At 33.2% G+C, this 18,077-nt stretch overlaps 1 protein-coding gene across 4 annotated transcripts in view; it reads left to right on the forward strand.

Moving 5' to 3' along the window:
* The window catches only part of jdp (DnaJ domain-containing protein), a 189,208-nt gene extending 182,899 nt beyond the window's left edge, over positions 1-6,309 (forward strand). For all 4 annotated transcript variants that reach the window (XM_073961010.1, XM_073961007.1, XM_073961009.1 and 1 more), the window contains exon 5: positions 4,490-6,309. In XM_073961010.1, the coding sequence (XP_073817111.1) occupies positions 4,490-4,705 (216 nt within the window). In that variant the 3' untranslated portion in view covers positions 4,706-6,309. The remainder of the gene's footprint in view (positions 1-4,489) is intronic.
* The last annotated feature ends 11,768 nt before the right edge of the window (positions 6,310-18,077 follow it).

An 18,077-nucleotide genomic window follows, 5' to 3' on the forward strand; every position in this document is an offset into this window, starting at 1 on the left:
GGCGTCAGGCGAATATTGCCGTACGGAATCGAAAAATTGCATTTGGCAACGCAACACGAAATCGCAGTACGGAATCGATCCATTACTCACAAAACATCAAATTTTGTCCGATGAACCCAGAAAATTACTGAAATTCGGTATTTAGTCCTAGTCAGAGTTTTGATGACATAAATGGTTTCCATTCATTATTGTGTCTGAAGTTTCATTGCTTTGTAGGAAAATAATTGTAATAATCATGTTTTAGTCAAAAGTAAGTTTTTCTTCAGAAAATGTCTTGTCAAGGGCTGAACCCACTTGTAAAGCCCAAAAAAAGCAATTTTTCAAAATTTTTTTCTCGTCATAAAACGGGCAAGCATTTCTTAAATGAAAATCTATCGATGAATATCTAGCTTTTGATGTCCTTGATAACCCACCCAAAATTGTATAACATTCCGTTCTTTAGTTTTCGAGCTAGAATTGTCACCGATTTTAAAATGTAATTTTGGAGAAGAACACGTTTTTATACCCTCAGCATTTATGCTAAGTGTATATGGTAAATTTCAAATTTCCTTTACAATTACATAGAAAAAAAATTAAAAACTTTTTTGGAGAGCACATCCGCCATTTTTGGTACATGGGTTACGAAAAAAATCGTGGTTTCAAATCTGTTCGCGTTCACAAATTTGGATGCTGCACTCAAAAGTTATATGCGGTTTTATTCTCTTGCAAAGAAAAAATATTTAAAAAATCCTATTGTGTTGAAATAAGAAAATGTATATATGAATCGTTAGCAACGTTTGATATGTATCCGTAGATGCTAAAATATTTGCTAAATTTATTTTTATTTTCGCGGAAAATCTTGGAATAAATTTTATTTATTCTAAAACAGGGGCCAAAAAATCTCTAAAAAAATAATTTAAAAATACGTACAGAATTTAGACAACGCGTAGAAAAATGTGAGACCAAAATTATAAAGATCGCGTTTATAACTTGCATATTACAGCAACAACAAAGAACGGAAACTTATTGTTGGAAATTATTTCAAAAATATATTTTTGGTTAAATACGAAAAATTTGAAAAATAAATGTTGGTAGTTATTCCATTATTTCGCTAAATTTCCATCCAAATCCTGAAGTATTTTGCTTAAACTTCTACGAAAAAAGTAATTAGTCATCGTGAAAGTATATTTGCTTTCTGTTATAAGCAATAGAAATAAGAAGTACAGAGTAATATTGAAATCACAATTAAAGAAAAAACACAAAAGTTAAAAAGCGTGCAATTCGCGAATCCGTTTAAATCAGTTGAGGTGCATGTGATTTTCGGATACAGGGAGTCCATGTCTATCAATATGCATGGTTTTTCCCATGTTTCATTCAGCGGCCAAAGTGTGCCATCAGTTGCATCTTACTATTCAAAAAACATTCAAGTGGGCAAAAATTGCGCGATGTGCATATGATTATAAGGTGCATCCGATTTCAATGACCGCCTATTAAAAATACGTCAATATAAATGATTTTAGACAGATTCGTCAAGAACTGCGGATGTGCCACCGCATTCTATTTTGGGATAAATAGGGATATTACTTCCGAATCTTTGTTATTTGTGACACCTCTTTTTGGCAAGTATTATAATCGCGTATAAAGGATTACATTTATGTAAAAATAATCAAAGAAAATCGCGGTTCAATTCGGGGAATTGTCAAAATATATTTTTGCAGAATTTCCTACTTTCAAGGTATATATATCCGCCGTTTTAGTGTAGGGATTCGAACGCGAAAGGTCTTATTAGATCCGGCACGTAAAAAAAACTAAAATCACGCGGGGTTCAGGGGTACCTGTACGACAGTTGTAAATTTTAAAGCCAAAAAATAGGTTTTTTCAGAAAATTTACGCAACAAATTTTGGCCTTTGGTCTCCTATTACTAGGAAGCTGTAGGGAGCACACTTATGAGATATACATCGAACGACGTGGAATCGCGAGTTCTACAATCCTGTAACTAGGTTGAAAATATTATCCAGTTGCACCATATAATTATAAGAAAAAATCGAAAAACACTGAAATCAAAACTTCAAAATGTCAGCATCGATTTTAGTGGGATGTAGTGTATATATCGAAAAGTCATGCACTAGAACCATGTTTCCCAAGGGGTATTATTTAGTTCTTTCTTTGAGCACAGGTTTGAATTTTGCGTGGTTTGGCCAGAAATCAAGAAAGAACACAAAAAACTTGATTACTTCAACACATTTTTCCCATTTTTTTATATTACCACCAACGCAGCTTCCACGAAAATTATTTGTTATGGTCCATATTATGAGATCTTGGCTAAAACACTTCAATTAATATAAATGTATCGATATTTTATAAAATATATCAACAGTTCGCGACTTATTAAATGGTGAACCTCAACTTCAACGATTGTAAAACTTTTTTGAATATTACCATATACCCTACACTTTCATACGGGCAAAATGCCTCATCGAAATAACGGTTTTAGAACCCAAGTATGTTAAGACGAAATTCGTTTCAGGCAATTTGGAGCTGATTTAGCGATGTCCGTCCGTCCGCCTGTCGGTCTGGTTTTTGGTTAAGTCACTTTGATTTTTGTTGTAACAACCTGTATTTGCTGCGGTACAAGTTTCATCAGGGGCAAATCCAAACTTCCCGATAAAAAAAAGCCTGAAAGTAGCAAAAACCCCGCATGACACCGTGTGTAGTGATTGAAGCGCAAGATAACTCTCGAACGGATCTGCCGATTCGGTCCTAATTTGGCCTTTGTCCAAACTTAGTTTTAGTTCGAAAAAAAGCCACATGGGTCCACTCTTTCCAGTACCTCCCCCACAAAAGTTCGAAAATGTGCACACGATAACTCTTGAAGGGAGTGGCCGATTTGGTCCATACTTTACACATCCTAATATATCTACCAGATATAGATCAGGTTCAAATATGGACTATATTTGTCCACTCCTTCCGGTACCTCCCACACAAAATTTCGGATAAGTTCACTTTAAGACCTGATATCGAATCACTTTGATTATTGTTGAAGCAACTTGCATTCGCTGCCTCAATTACGATGGTAAACGTTTTTTTCATTGGCAAGTCCATACTTCTTGAGCAAACAGCCCGAAGGGTGTAAAAACCCCATAGGTACCATATGTAGTGGCTGGAGATCCTCTTCAATAATGGTCAATGTCGATCCATTCCTTTTAGTATCTCCTTCGCAAAACTTAATCCTAATCCAAATTTTTGTCGGTTCAAACGCCCACGATTTTTAAAGCCCCGTAAATACATACGTTTTTTTGGGGAAAAAATTGTTTCAATATACACAGGCTGAGGGTAAAGCCGACTGACAGTTTTTTACTTGTTTATTTACTTTTACGAGTAAGTACCAACAAATAAGTACTTACTCCCTATGACATGCCCGTGTTAAAATAATGAGAAAGTAGGCCAATTTGTAATGAGAATTTCTGCTTGGTACATATTTTAAAGCAAACTCGTGATCCTACATCAATATATTTTATATACGGCATCATTATTGCGTTGGGTGCCACCGTGGTGCATGGTATGCACACCCGCCTTGCACGCAGAAGGTCGTGGGTTCGATTCCCCGGCCAGACAACATCAGCATTTTCAACGGTGGCAAAATATCCCTCAGTAATGTTGGCGACATTTCCTGAGTATTTCAGCCATGTAAAACTTATCTAAATAATGGTGTCGTAAGACACAGTAGGTAGGTATCATTGAGCTAATATGAATCGAAGTGCACTCATTGATATGAGAGAAGTCTCCCCTGTCCCGTCTGGGATGTTTGTGGAACAATTATATATCATTATTGCGTTTGTTTTGGTTTAGTTTTTTTTTTTTTTTTGGTCAGTGGCTGAGGGTATTTCTCCATCAGTACAACTGACTGATACTTTCTTACTTGTTAGTTTCTATGTTGCATACAAAACACAATAAATTGTTCCCTTCGAAAGCTCATATCTCAGGCATCTCCAATCGACTTGAAAGTTTTACCACATATTCTATGCCATTTCTACTTTAAAATTTGCCAATAAAATTTTTTCGGTTTTTCACACAAAATATGTTTCGTTTTCAAACAACCACAGACTATGTTTTCAAAAGCTAATTACTTTTTCAATGTTAATTGTATTATTTAGTATTATTCATTTAATTAAATTTTCTTCTTTGCATGTATTTTATTATGTACAATTACTTTAATATTCATTTCCATAAACCCCTGATAAAGCCATTAATATAAAGTTGAACAAAACAAACTCGATGAAAACCTCAAAAAATCAAACCTAAAAAACAATTAACTCCCAGCTACCAACAACCAACCAACCACCTCTTGATCCATAAGTATCCAACTGACTGAAACCAAGAATCTTGATGTTGTAGTGTGTACATTATGGTTAGTCGTGTGAATTAATATATTAATTATTATCCATATTCTTTGTGTTTGTGTTTTCCTTCTATTTCCCCCTTTCTCTCTCTCCCCTATTGAAAATAAAGTCTATGCATTGGGCTACACCTAAAACCAAGGATCGTATGTTACCGGAAACAGCAGGAACTGGAGCTGGTACAAGTTGCCTATCGGCTGCTTCACCAAATCCTGCTCATCGTCGAGCATCTGAGGGTGGTGCTGCTTTATACTATGGCAATCGCAAGCAGGAGTGGGGTACCGACAACTCTGATGTGGCCAACAAATTCCGTAATTATGAAATTTAAAGGAAATTAAGAAAGAAGAAGACGAAAAATAATAACTACTTTAAAACAAATGAGATATAAAATCAAACCAAATATGTACCAATTTTTTGAGAAAATGAGAAATAATTAAAAAATAATTAAAAAAAACTTATAGTTGCTGAGTTTTGTTCGTAAAAACAAGGCATTTTAAGAAAATCATCATATCTAAAGATAAAATGACGGCAAACTGCAAACAGAAGAACAATATTTAAAAAGAAAATAAACTTTTAGCCAAGATGACAATTAGTGCAAGGGGGTCAATTGAATACCCCCCTTGGTCTACCATTACACATTATTAAAACAAACAAAAAAATTGCATATTTATATCAATTCCCGTAAATGTTTTTTTAGATGTTTAACTTTAATGTTCACCATTATCAATAATAAATGTGACAACTAACAACAAAATGTGAAGAAGAAAAAAATCCTTAATTAAGAAACTGTAATTTCAATAAACTCTTCCCCCCAAACAACAGCCGAGAGGGGATTTTACAATTCAATTAAACATTATATTAAGATAAAATAAAATGCAAACAAAAATAAACAAAAATAGTGAAACAATAAACTTTGATGTCTTTATTGAGAATTTTTAACTGGTGACATTTTTAAGCTATGTACACAAATACTTGCATACATATTATTACTATTCATATACAAACACACTTACATACATATATATGGAAAACAAAAGTGAATTAATGTCTAACAGAATAAACCCCTCTAGTGACAATCCCTCTTAAAAAGTACCACTGACGATGAAACTATAAAACAAAGGAATTTCGAAAAAATATATGTATATGTATATTAATAAAATATATATGAACAACTAAACTGAACTATAAACCACCTTATTTTAAAGAACAAGAAAAAACAAACATATATTTATTAAAAATGAAGCACTAAGAGACATTAAAGTACGACAGTATTAAAAAAATACACAAAAAATAAACTATTTTTAATAAATGTTGTTAAAATTATTATAGTACATTTTTTGCGAAAACATACAAAAACCATTAGACACACATATATATTTACCATAAAAAAAAAACACATATATTTCTTTAGGTGTCCTATTTTTAAATGATATGCAGCTTGGCAGTTGATAAAAAAATGCAACTTAAAACCAAAACCAAGATAAAAATTGAACCATTATTTTAAACAACAACAGACATGAAGCACATTTAAGAAAAATACAAAGCAAATAATTTTAAATAAAAAATCATTGATTACAACACAAAATATTCAAATCTAAATGTTTTCTTCATTCATGTAAAGAAATATACATACATATATATAAAAAATATTTATTGACGGAATTCAACAAATAAAACACATTTAATACGAATTTGTATTCGTTAAAACTAAATATTACAGGAGCGTTAGCAACAAACACAACAATTATATAACGGATTTCATATTTAATTATTTAGAAAGAAAAAGGAAAATTATTTTAAAGTTTTTTTATTTTATAACAAAAATCAAAAGTTTTGAAGGGCAAAGAGCGTAATGAAATGCATATTGATTTCTGTCTTTAGATTGAATTTTTTTAAAACAATAAATGATTACTGGACTTCAATCCATAAAAATAATATATTTTTATTTTCCTTTTAATGGTAATACCCAAAGGTAAGTAACAAGTAGAACTTGAAGATTATATTGTGGAACCATTTTGGAGGTTGTGGGAAACTGCAGTTGGAGGTAATGGTGTTAGATCCTTGGAGCAAAATCACAAAAGTGTTTAGATGCTCATTATATACGGAAAAATAACAATATTGTGTCACCACATAGAAGACAATTTGAAACATAGAACGTAGAAACACTATACCAAGCCCGTAAACTATCACAAGCCTGTAGGATGTTAATGCTGTATAACTCATCTTTTAATGGAACAAATTCGGTCAATTGAAAACAAATGGTGAACATGTTATCCCTGCATAAATTCAAATCCGTTAGTCATTTTGTAACGCATTTTAAAATAATTTAAAAAGAAAAACTTCTTATTTCACTAGTTACTAAGTAATGAGAACGGTGGTGCAGTCAGTGTTGCCGAATTTGAAGATTTATCGTCATTTTGACGATTTTTTGGCCTAAAATTGAAAAATGACGATTTGACGATTTTATGGTCCAAAATGAAGATTTGTCACGTAATCCCGAATTGCATGAAATAAAAGACGATAACTATATTTTGACCAGAACTTCACGGAAGTCGTTAAGGAAAGCAATATTCCAAACTCGATTTCATGAGCTATTTTAATGTTTTTAAACAATTTCGATTCGGATTGGCTTTGGCTTTATTTAGGCACATATCTGAAATAGAGGTATTTTCATAGTTTTTGCCTCATCTTGGATTTACACCAGCTAAAAATTTGCATGTAAGATTGGTAATGGATGAAATTTTTCTATGAAAAAATTTCGAGATAAAATACTTCTTACCCATGTCCTCTTTAATGAGAGTTTTTGTTGACTTTCGATTGTCCATCAACCAAATGTACGTGTACCGACAAACATGGACAGTCACACTGTCAAACAAGCGATGTTTGAGCTAATCTGTCATTTAAAACTGGCAATGTGTACCCAGCTTTACCTTGCTGCATTATTGCAAACTAGATAACCACGGGGAAAACTATCATCTTCTAGGGTTACTCCTACTTGTCACTTTCAAAAAACAAAAAAAAATATTGGCTTCTTTTGAAGTACAGGTAGCGTAGAGTATGCCGCAAAAAATTTCAAGTCGATCGGAGCAAAATTGTCTGATATATGAGAATTGGAAGGGAACAATTTTTTGAGATTTGTATGTAGCATAGATACTTTAAATGCGTTTTTCTCGAAATGGCATTTTTGAAGTCGATGAGCTTATTGTTGGATTGTCCTTAAACGAGAAAGTTTTTAAAAAAAATCGCCCGATTTTTTGACAAAAAACAGTCAATTTTTTCGTTAAAATCCAAATTTTAACTTTCACAGAGATTTTTTTTAAAGTTTGTTTAAAATTCTGTTTCGCCTTATGGCAAGGTAAATAGGTTCTTAAAATGCTTACAAACATGTACGATGATCGGCCCATCCGTCTTCGAGCTATCGTTAGCATCGCAAAACGCTTTTACAAAAAAGGGTTTCGCAGATAGCCATTTATCACAAGACTTTTCAATATTTTTGAACAACAGAAAATTCCAAAAGTAGTATAAGATGGGCTCTTTCAGATGAAAGAAAGAACTTTTTAACAAATTTTTGTAGATTCTTTGAAAACAATTCAAGAAAATGAGTTTTTTGGTCTGCCAAACTAGGGACAACCCTTTAAGTGAGATTGGGGTATATTTATTTTCCTGTGGGTTGTACATTTTATGTTGTCAGTCACATTGACAAAACTATGAGCTAAAAAAATCGCCTTAAACCGTAACCAAATCTAGTTTTGGATCATGCTGACGATTTTTGACGATTTTCCAAATTTTGTTGACGATTTGACGATTTTTTTGACGATTTCCGACCAAAAACTGTCGGCAACGCTGGGTACAGTACGTATGTGTCCGACTAAAGATCCTAGGGTTGTATGTTCAACGCTCACCGTCGACACTTGAGTTTTTTGTTAACAAAATATAAAAAAAAAAACAAGTAAAAAAGTATCAGTCGGCTTTGCCGACAGAGATATACCCTCAGCCTGTGTGGATTGAATTACCTTTTTCCCAAAAAAAAAACTTATGTATTTAGTGGGGTTTTAAAAATTTTGGGCGTATGAACCGAGAAAAATATGGATAGGATTAAAGCTCAAAAATTGCGGGGATTGCGATAGATAGAGCTTTTTTATCACACTAGCCCACGAAAAACATAATATCGCTGTAAACAGGGACACTAGGAAAACCTTCGGTAAAATGTCCAAGGATCCTCGAACTGATCCTTAACCACACAAAAATGTTGAACATTTGTGTGGGTGGTACCACAAGGATTGGACAGATACTAAACTAAGTTTCGACAATATTTAGAGATCCAATGTTTTGACTACATCTGTTGCTACGTCTATGAAAAATCGGCGTATCATTTTAGCGAATATTTTCCAAATTTTTTGGGGGAGGTTCCGGAAGAAGTGGACCCATAAGCAGTTACCTAAAGGAGTGGACCTATATGGTTTATCTTCGAACTTAAACTAAGTATAGATAAGTATAGAAATATTACGAAGGCCCAATTTTGGACCGAATCGCCAGATCCGTTCGAGAGTGATCTTGCGCTCCAACCACTACACATGGTGCCATAGAGGTTTTTTGTACCTTTCAGGCTATTTTCTCAGGAAGTGTGGCTTTGCCTCTGATGAAACTTGCACCGTCGCACAATGGTTCAGGAATCGATTTTCCTGGCCAAAAATCAAAATTTTGTTTTGTAACAGATATTTAATTTATATATGGTATTCGATAGTAAACATATTGAAACTAAGGAAACCAAAAAATTAGGTCAAAATATTGGAAGGTGCGGGCGTGGGGTGCCCCTAAAGACGAACATTTTTCCAATTTTTGAGAAATACATAATTTTTGAATACTTTTGGAGAAAGAAATAGCTATTTCTCGGAAACTATAACATAAATTGCGTTCGCTGTTTTTTTGTTAGGTAGGTAGGATTGTGGCCTTTAAAAATAAATTAAACAAATTACCGTGGGGTTTACACAACATGAGCTATTTTATTTTTCCTCAGGTACTAAATTTTATGAAATTCCAAATTTAGTGGACTAGAACTTTTGTGGAACAACATGGAACAATGTTCTGTTTCCACAGAAATATGCCCGAAAGTCTCCTCTTTTAGCCCATATATACTTTTGTTCCCGTCCCGTTCCGTCCGTTTAACACTTTTTTAAATTTATTGAAATCACATGGGTAAAAATGTGTGTTTTTCCTTACCAATTCCCATATGAATTACAGCTTTTTTACACAAATTAAAATTTTTTGGAGCATATGAGTTTTATTGAGTTTTATGAACACCCAAGGAGCATTTTATTTTAATTTTTGAAAAAATTTAAATTTTTTGCACTTTTTAAAGTGAAAAATTTGTGAAAAAAATTTTTTTAATTTTTTTTCGAAAAATTTTTTTTTTAATTTTTTTGGCATTTTTATATTGTATTTATTGGCGTTTGACCATATTTAATATATAAGAAGATATAAAAACACAAAAGCACTGATATTTTGATGAAAAATAGTAAAAAAAATCAAAAGTTTAACTTTGACATTGAATTCCTCTGGAACTACCAGACCGAATTTGACCGCTTATAATTCACCGGAAAGCTGATTGTGTTATCTGTCTAACAAAAAAAGAATTGTGAAAATGTTTCTATCCGTTCAAAAGTTACAGAATTTTGACCAGGAAAAAACGATTCTGAACCACTGTGCGTCGTATGAAGGGCAGTCAATACAAGTTATAACACAAAAATCAAAGCGGTCGGAGAGAAGCTCCTAAGCTGAACTTCTCCGAAATTTTGTGTGGAAGGTACTCGAAGGAGTGAACCGATTGAGTCCATATTCGAACCTCATCTATGTCTAGTAGAAATTTCAAGGTGTGCAAAGTATGGACCAAATCGGTTATTCCCTTCAAGAGTTATCGTGCGGCCAAATTTTGCGAACATTTTCGTACTTTTGTGGGGGAGGTACCGGAAGGAGTGGACCGACATAACCCATCTTCGAACTTAATCTAAGTTTGAACAAAATATTACGAAAGCCAAATTTTGGACCGAATCGGTTGATCCGTTCGAGAGTTATCGTGCGCTCCAGCCAGCCAGACAAACAGACGGACGGACATGTCTAAACCAATTCCAAATTGTCTGAAACGGACTTCGTCCAAACATACATGGGGTCTAAAATCATTATTTCGATGAGGCACATTTTGCCCGTATGAAAGTCCATATACCCTCGTTAGCATAAATGCTGAGGGTATAAAAAGGTTGACATATCGTCGGTGTCATGCTTAAGTGTTCCATATGCCATTTGTCTGATTGGAGAAAAACTCAAGTTAATGTTTGATTCTATACAGTTTAAAAGTGGTGAAAAATTCAATACTTTAAGAGCACAATTAACTAAACACAAAGAATATATCAGAAGTTGATTTTATTCAAATATCTGTTATAGTCTAGAAGTTATGGCCAATTTTTATAAATGCAAAAAGTTGCTGATTTGTTCCATGGGATGTTTATACCCTACACCACCCTGTGGTAAGGGTCTTATGTGTTAGTTCATTTGTATGTAACATGCCTAAGGAAAAGAGATAGACCCACAGTTCCTTCTAGGGATATGTATAGAATCACTTTCTGTGTCGATTTATGCATGTCCGTCCGTCCGTTCGCAACGTATAGGTCGCATTTATTGTTCGATTTAGCTGAAAATTGGGGAAGATCATTTTTTTAGCCTAATGAAGAACGTTATTGCTTTTGGTGAAAATCGGTTCAGATTTGGATATAGCTACCATATATATTTTCGGCCGATTTGAGGTATTTGATGCACCAAGCACGCTATATATGCCCAATTTTGATGAAATTTGGAATGTGTTACGGAATTAGGTCTATAAATAAATGGATATAGTTCCCATATATATTTTTGGCCTATTTTTGGTATTTGGTGCACGAAACACGTTATATATGTCCGAGCTCAATGAAATATGGAATGTGTGACGGAATTTGGTCTAGAAATAAGTGTGCCAAATTTTATCGAAATCGGTTCGGATTTGGATATAGCTCCCATCAGGGACGTAGGGCCTGGGTACCACGGAAATAATACAAACAACTTTATGTCCAGCTTCCGTCAAATATTAAAATTTGCGTATGGTAGATGTTTGCAAAAATAATTGTTCACAGTTTTTCCATCAGATTGTAGGGTTTTCATTTGATCGGTTTGTTGAAATCTGATACCTCTATTCCTTTTTTAATTTGATTATATATTTTTATCGTCTTCAGAAGCTCTCAGATACAAATAAATGTTTAATAAAAATCTTTTTTTAACCGAATTGTTCCATTGTGGAACTTGTTGCCCCCTAATATTAAAACGTTTTCGGTTTCTCAGCAGACTTTCAAAAACCAGATTAATATATTATTACAACGAACTTCCTTAAAAATACTTATCTTTTCTACTTCTGTCTATTTGGATGAAAGCCGGGTCAGACAAGCATTTAGCCCAGTCCGCCTCTACGGCTGGAGACTTGGTCCAAATTTTAGATGACGTAATATTTTCCAAACTTAGTTAAAATCACATTGGTCCACCACACCACGAGTTCCTCTTCCACAAAAGTTTGAATTGTTTCCTATATATCGTATATATCCTTATTTGGCCATTCTTTCTGACATAATGTACGGTGACCAACTAAAATGGCGCGATAACTATCGAAAGGAATGACTCTCATAATGAAATACACTTGCTTAATGGACTAATTCGGCACATTCAGAAACACTCTCCTTTTGCGCTATAAGCAATAATTCGAAACGTCCACAATCGCTAAGATAGGTACCCTTAAAGTTTTGATATTTTTGCCTGTAAGTTCTTACGTCCAAAAAAGGCCACAAAATTTTGTAAACTCCAAGAATACAAATTTTGGGTATAAATATATTGTCTGTAAAGCCGGTTTTGGATCTGTCGATAGTAAAGGTATTAATCCACACAGGCGACAAAGACGACTTGCTTGTTTTCTCAAATATTTATTCGACCATGTTTTGGCAAAGCCCAATCATGTGTTTCATACTCTAAAAGGGTACTTACTACGAGTAGGATTGGGAGTTCATAGACTGTATTGTCCGACTCCGGCTAAAGCAGCCTTCTTTTTTAAATATATTTTTTAGTTGGATTCTCTAATCCCTTCGGGTAAAGAAGTAAAATTTTTGCATTTAAAAATTTTTTTCTTGGGTAAATATTATGTAAGGTTATTCGCACAATAGCAGTAGACAATTTTCGATTGGAATTATTCGATGTCGGATGTATTCAATTTATAGAAATAACTTAAAAGATATTAAATACCTTGACATATTAAAGTATACCAAATTCCAATTAAAAGGTTTATAAGATGTTAATATGTAATGTATGGGCGTCAAAGATGTGTCCACTAAATACTTTTTGAAAAATGGGTCTAAAAAAGGGCGATATCTCTATATGCATTAAAACATAGATCAAAAAAATCCAAAAATCCTTATTATAGCCAATATTCTTAGAAATTAAATTAAAATCTTCGAATACTGAAAATCTAGCGAAAACAATTGCGTCCCAGCAAAAATCCTCATTACAAACCTCCTTTCCCACCCATTATTTTAACAAGGGCATGTCGCGCGAAATATCTGGTTATTTTGTAACCACTGAAATAAGTATACAGAATCTACTCAGTATCTACTTATTTCAGTGGTTACAAAATAACCAGAAATTTCGCGCGACATGCCCTTGCTAAAATAATGGGTGGGAAAGGAGGTTTGTAATGAGGATTTTTGCTGGTGTATATTACAAATTCTGAGATATGGACAAATTTGTTTTTATTTTATCCAAATTAATTTATTTGCTCACAGAAGATTAGTCTGGATATCTAATTTAAGAAATTTGTTAAAAACTTTTTTTCTATCATTATTAACACAAAAATTATTAAAAAATTCTACCCTACCTCAGGTTTTTTAATTTTATACAAAAATTTTACATTTTTTACATGTTCATATTATTACTTTAGTGTTAACATAAGTGGTAAACTCGAAAGCCATATTGTTATTCACTCAATTCTCTTAGATTTTGACAGAAAATATAATCTTTTACTATTTTGAAAAAAGTGAAATTAGGTATGAAAAGATAGATCCAAGTGGTGTAGCGTTCGTCACGAAAAATTATGTTTTTTTATACTGTGGGCAGAAATTTATTATTTTTTTAATTCATCTATAAATTTAAATTAAATTAATATCCTGCTTTTAAGGAAATAGAAAAAAATCTACAGTAATAAACAAAAAAAATTACAGTGCATTAATTTCTTAGCGTTCGTCACGATTTGAGTTCTCCCAAAAACAAAATGTTAGCCTTTTAATTCTGTTTTCACTTTCTCTTGTATTCTATGTTTGTTTTATTCTGTTTTCGTCACGATTTGAGTTCAGTTAATTGTTAAGAAACTTAAAAAACGAAATGATATTTCAAAGTTATATTTATTTTCTGATGGATGTGCAAGTCAATTTAAAATCAAGTTCATTTTAAGTAGTATACCCTTTTTCAAAGAAGAATTTGAGTGGAATTTTTTGCAAATGCTCACAGAAAGGGTGCAGTAGACGGAATCGGAGCTGTCGTAAAGAAAAGCGTTAAGTTCGGTCGGGCCGAACTTGTTATACCCTCCACCACAATTTCAGCCATTTCGGTGGATTAATGTGGCCACAACCTTCAAAATACCGAAATTCGGAAGGTACCGTTCTATGGGGGCTATATGATGGCGTGGACCTATACCTACAAATTTCTGGGGGAAAGTTTTATACGCCTAAAGAAGACTAAATACCAAATTTCAGCCATATCGGTGTGATAAGGAGGCTAAAACGTTCAAAATATCGAAAATCAGGAGATATTGTATTATGGGGGCTATATGAACACGTGGACCTATGTAAACATTTTATGGTAGAAATGTTTCTTAGCCTCTGGAAACACAAAATACAAACTTACAACCGATTCTTTGGTCAAATGGGTCTAATGTGGGGACTATACCAAAACGTGGACCTACAGTCTGTCGCAAAAGTTAGTATACACCGTTGAAACCAAAATGTATTAGGGATAAATATCACTATAACTTATTGAAAAGAACAAACAATTAGTTTTATTTGATAGACAAGAAGGTTGTCTTCAGTAATAACAACTTAAAGTGCGCAATATTTGCATACATTACCAAATGTACGGTTCGAAACCCAAAAAGACCAAAATTTATGTCGCAAAAGTTAGTATACAAAGGAGAATCCTCCTGGAACTGTGTAAAAAATTCTTGATATTTTTGAACAAATTGAAACTAAATTTGTACCTAAGATCATAAAGAGTATATTAATTGGTTTTAATGGCAGTTATAGTACTTATAGTAACAAGTCCAACGTACACTGGATCGTAAAATCCACAAAAATTAGTCATCTACAAATATAACAACTGTAGCGACAAAATTCCGGGTGTTATGTCTTGTTTATGAATTTTAAAGCCATGAAATGCTCAGAAAGGCTCTAAAGTTTCAATATGGGGTGATCTTGATAGAGTTTCGACTTGTCCCTTTTGAAGAAACGGGAATTTCTTGAAGGAAATCCATACTTTTGAGGCCGTTGTCCTCTTGAAACATGTAATAATCCTTAATCCTTACTAATAAGGACTTTCCTTTTCAGTTAATATTCTCACAAATTATGTCCCTTTTCACATTCCCACCAAAAATAAATAGTAGGGGAACCTCAAGTTCTGGTGTAAGCCCTACAGTGATACTCCACCACCACAGAAGGATGTGATAGCTAATTTAAAATTTTAATACAGAGCTTTCTCTGCTGTTATAACGCATGGATTGTGCAAAAAGGTTCTGAAAAGCTGTGTTGGCTTTACTCAGGACCAAAATACAACTAAATGGATCAGTTAGAAGTAGTTCATTAGACATTAGTAGTAAATTATACACTAGGGACACGAGAAGCATGTCCGATACTGCTGAAAGGCCGGTACGACAGAATAACTGTAAGGCTTACAACGGACCTTGAGGTTCTCCTACTATTTACTTTTGCTGGGAATATGAAAGGGGCAACATTTATGATAAAATTAACTCATAAGGAAAGTCCTTATGTGTAAGGATTAAGGATTATTACATGTTTCAAAAGGGCAATGGCCTCAAACGTATGGGTTTCCTTCAAGAAATTCCCATTTTTTCCTAAAAGGACAAGCCGAAACTCGATCAAGATCACCCCATATTGAAACTTTAGAGCTTTTCTGAGCATTTCATGGCTTTAGAATTCATAAACAGGACATAACACCCGGAGTTTTGTCAGTGCAGTTGTTGTATTTGTAGATGACCATTTTTTGTGGATTTTACGTTCCAATGTACGTTGGAATTGTACTATAACTGCCATTAAAACCAATAAATATACTCTTTATGATCTTAAGTACAGATTAAGTTTCATTTTGTTCTAAAATATCAAGAATTTTTTACACAGTTCCACGAGGATTCTCCGTTGTATACTAACTTTTGCGACATAAATTTTGGTCTTTTTGGGATTCGAACCGTACATTTGCTAATGTATGCAAATATTGCGCACTTTTAATTGTTATTACGGAAGACAACCTTCTTGTCTATCAAATAAAACTAATTGAGCCGCTCAGTGCACACTTCGACTAACTCCACTTTTTGAAAAATTTGAGATTTTAGTGTCAAAGCCTTTGATAACGCCATATCTATTTATGATTATAATATCTTTCCTGAATAATAAAGATCAGCACCTTTAAATAACAAGTTTTTATTGACCACTGAATAATATGCAATTTTTTTCAGTGCACACTTCGATTAACTCCACATTCAAATGTAGCTCTGCTCGCAACGTGTACATTTTTACATGCAATGTTGTTTGTTGAAACCATAGATGGCCTTTAGAAAATTATGACGTATATAACATACATTTTTGATGTATATTACATACGTCGGAAACGTCGTAAACCTAGCCATGAAGAATGACGCTAACATAAAGCTAACATGAATTAATTACAAATATTGTTTTATAACCGAACTGCCAACATTAATTTTTATGTAAAACCTGTAATAAATGTGTATAAAACTAAGTTTTTAGTTAATAAAAAAATTCAATACCTAACTTTATTACTTTTTTCAGTGCACACTTCGATTAACTCCACCATTACCACAACATTACTAACGATTGTTTGTTGACTATTGTTTTTATTTTATTTTATATACCGTTAGATAAAAGCTATACCTGCTATTATGCATTCTACAATATATATTTGAATCCATAATATCAGGGGAATTTTAAAAAACAATATGCACTTCATCATTGATTTTCTCAACTTTTTGTTTTATGGAGTTAGTCGAAGTGTGCTCTGAACGCCTCAATTGTTTGTTCTTTTCAATAAGTTATAGTGATATTTATCCCTAACACATTTTGGTTTCAACGGTGTATACTAATTTTTGCGACAGACTGTATATAACCCAACTTTGGTAGGAATGTTTTCTGGCCTCTGAAGACACAAAATACCAAATTACAACCAATTCTGTGGTCAAATGGGTCTAATACATTCAAAATATATTAAAATGACGCGTACTTTATATGGGGCCTTATATGGGGGCTATACCAAAACGTGGACCTATATAACCCAACTTTGGTAGGAATATTTTTTGGCCTTTGGAGACACAAAGTACCAAATTACAACCAATTCGGGGGTAAATGGGCCAAATATCTTAAAAATTCCTTAAAATGACGACGCGTCACGCGTCATACATACGCTTTCAATACCAAAAGTCCTACGTAAATATAACATATTTTCCCAAAATTTCATCCACTTACGTCAATCCGTTCGGACGCTAGAGTGATTTCCACAGACGGACAGACGGACGGACGATGTAGAATTGCACCCTGATCAAGAATATATATACTTTGTGGGGTCTACAATGATTATTTCGAGTAAAACGTATTGACAAACTTAATATACCCCCATTCTATGGTGGAGGGTATAACATCCTATGGTGGAGGGTATAAAAATTTGGCAAATGGTGAAAGCTCAGAATATTGTTCTTAATAATGCCCATGATTTTTTTAAATTGGCAAACATGAATATAAATAGTATTTTTATTTTATATGTAAGCTGGAATTCTTTCGGAGAGATGGGCTAACGTTAAGAGCATTCCCGGAATTAAAAGCAACCATTATTTTTCGTCATATAACATAAAATTTGTTTATAAACATATACATACGCATTGATAAACTTATTTATGAACATAAAATATGACTTAAATAATGTTATTTACAAGAAATATACATGGTTTCGTTAAAATAGTTTGGTTTTTACTTACTATATACTGGAAAAAATGTAGCGTGCATCACGTAGCGTGCGTCACAATAGGTTCGCTGATTTTGAAAAAAAATACAAAATTGTTTGCCTAAAAATTAATTGTTTTAGAATTTTCTTATATTCATCTTTCTTTCAAACTTTTCATTTTGTGTGCTTTATTATGCAAAAATTGCAAAAAATTATGAAAACATACCACAACGTCGGAGCTACTTCCACTTTTTGTAGCGTGCAATTTTTTCCGCTAATTATACTTGTTAAAACTTTTTTATAGCATTCGAAATTGCTCTCAAATTCTATTAAATACCATGTATAGATTCAATGCATCTATCTGAAAAGTTCAAAAATTTTAATATTTATGCCCGAAAACGCGT

This window comes from Musca autumnalis, unplaced genomic scaffold, assembly GCF_047663935.1.
Source record: "Musca autumnalis isolate F117 unplaced genomic scaffold, ASM4766393v1 scaffold_1, whole genome shotgun sequence".
NCBI classification, from domain to species: Eukaryota; Metazoa; Arthropoda; class Insecta; order Diptera; family Muscidae; genus Musca; species Musca autumnalis.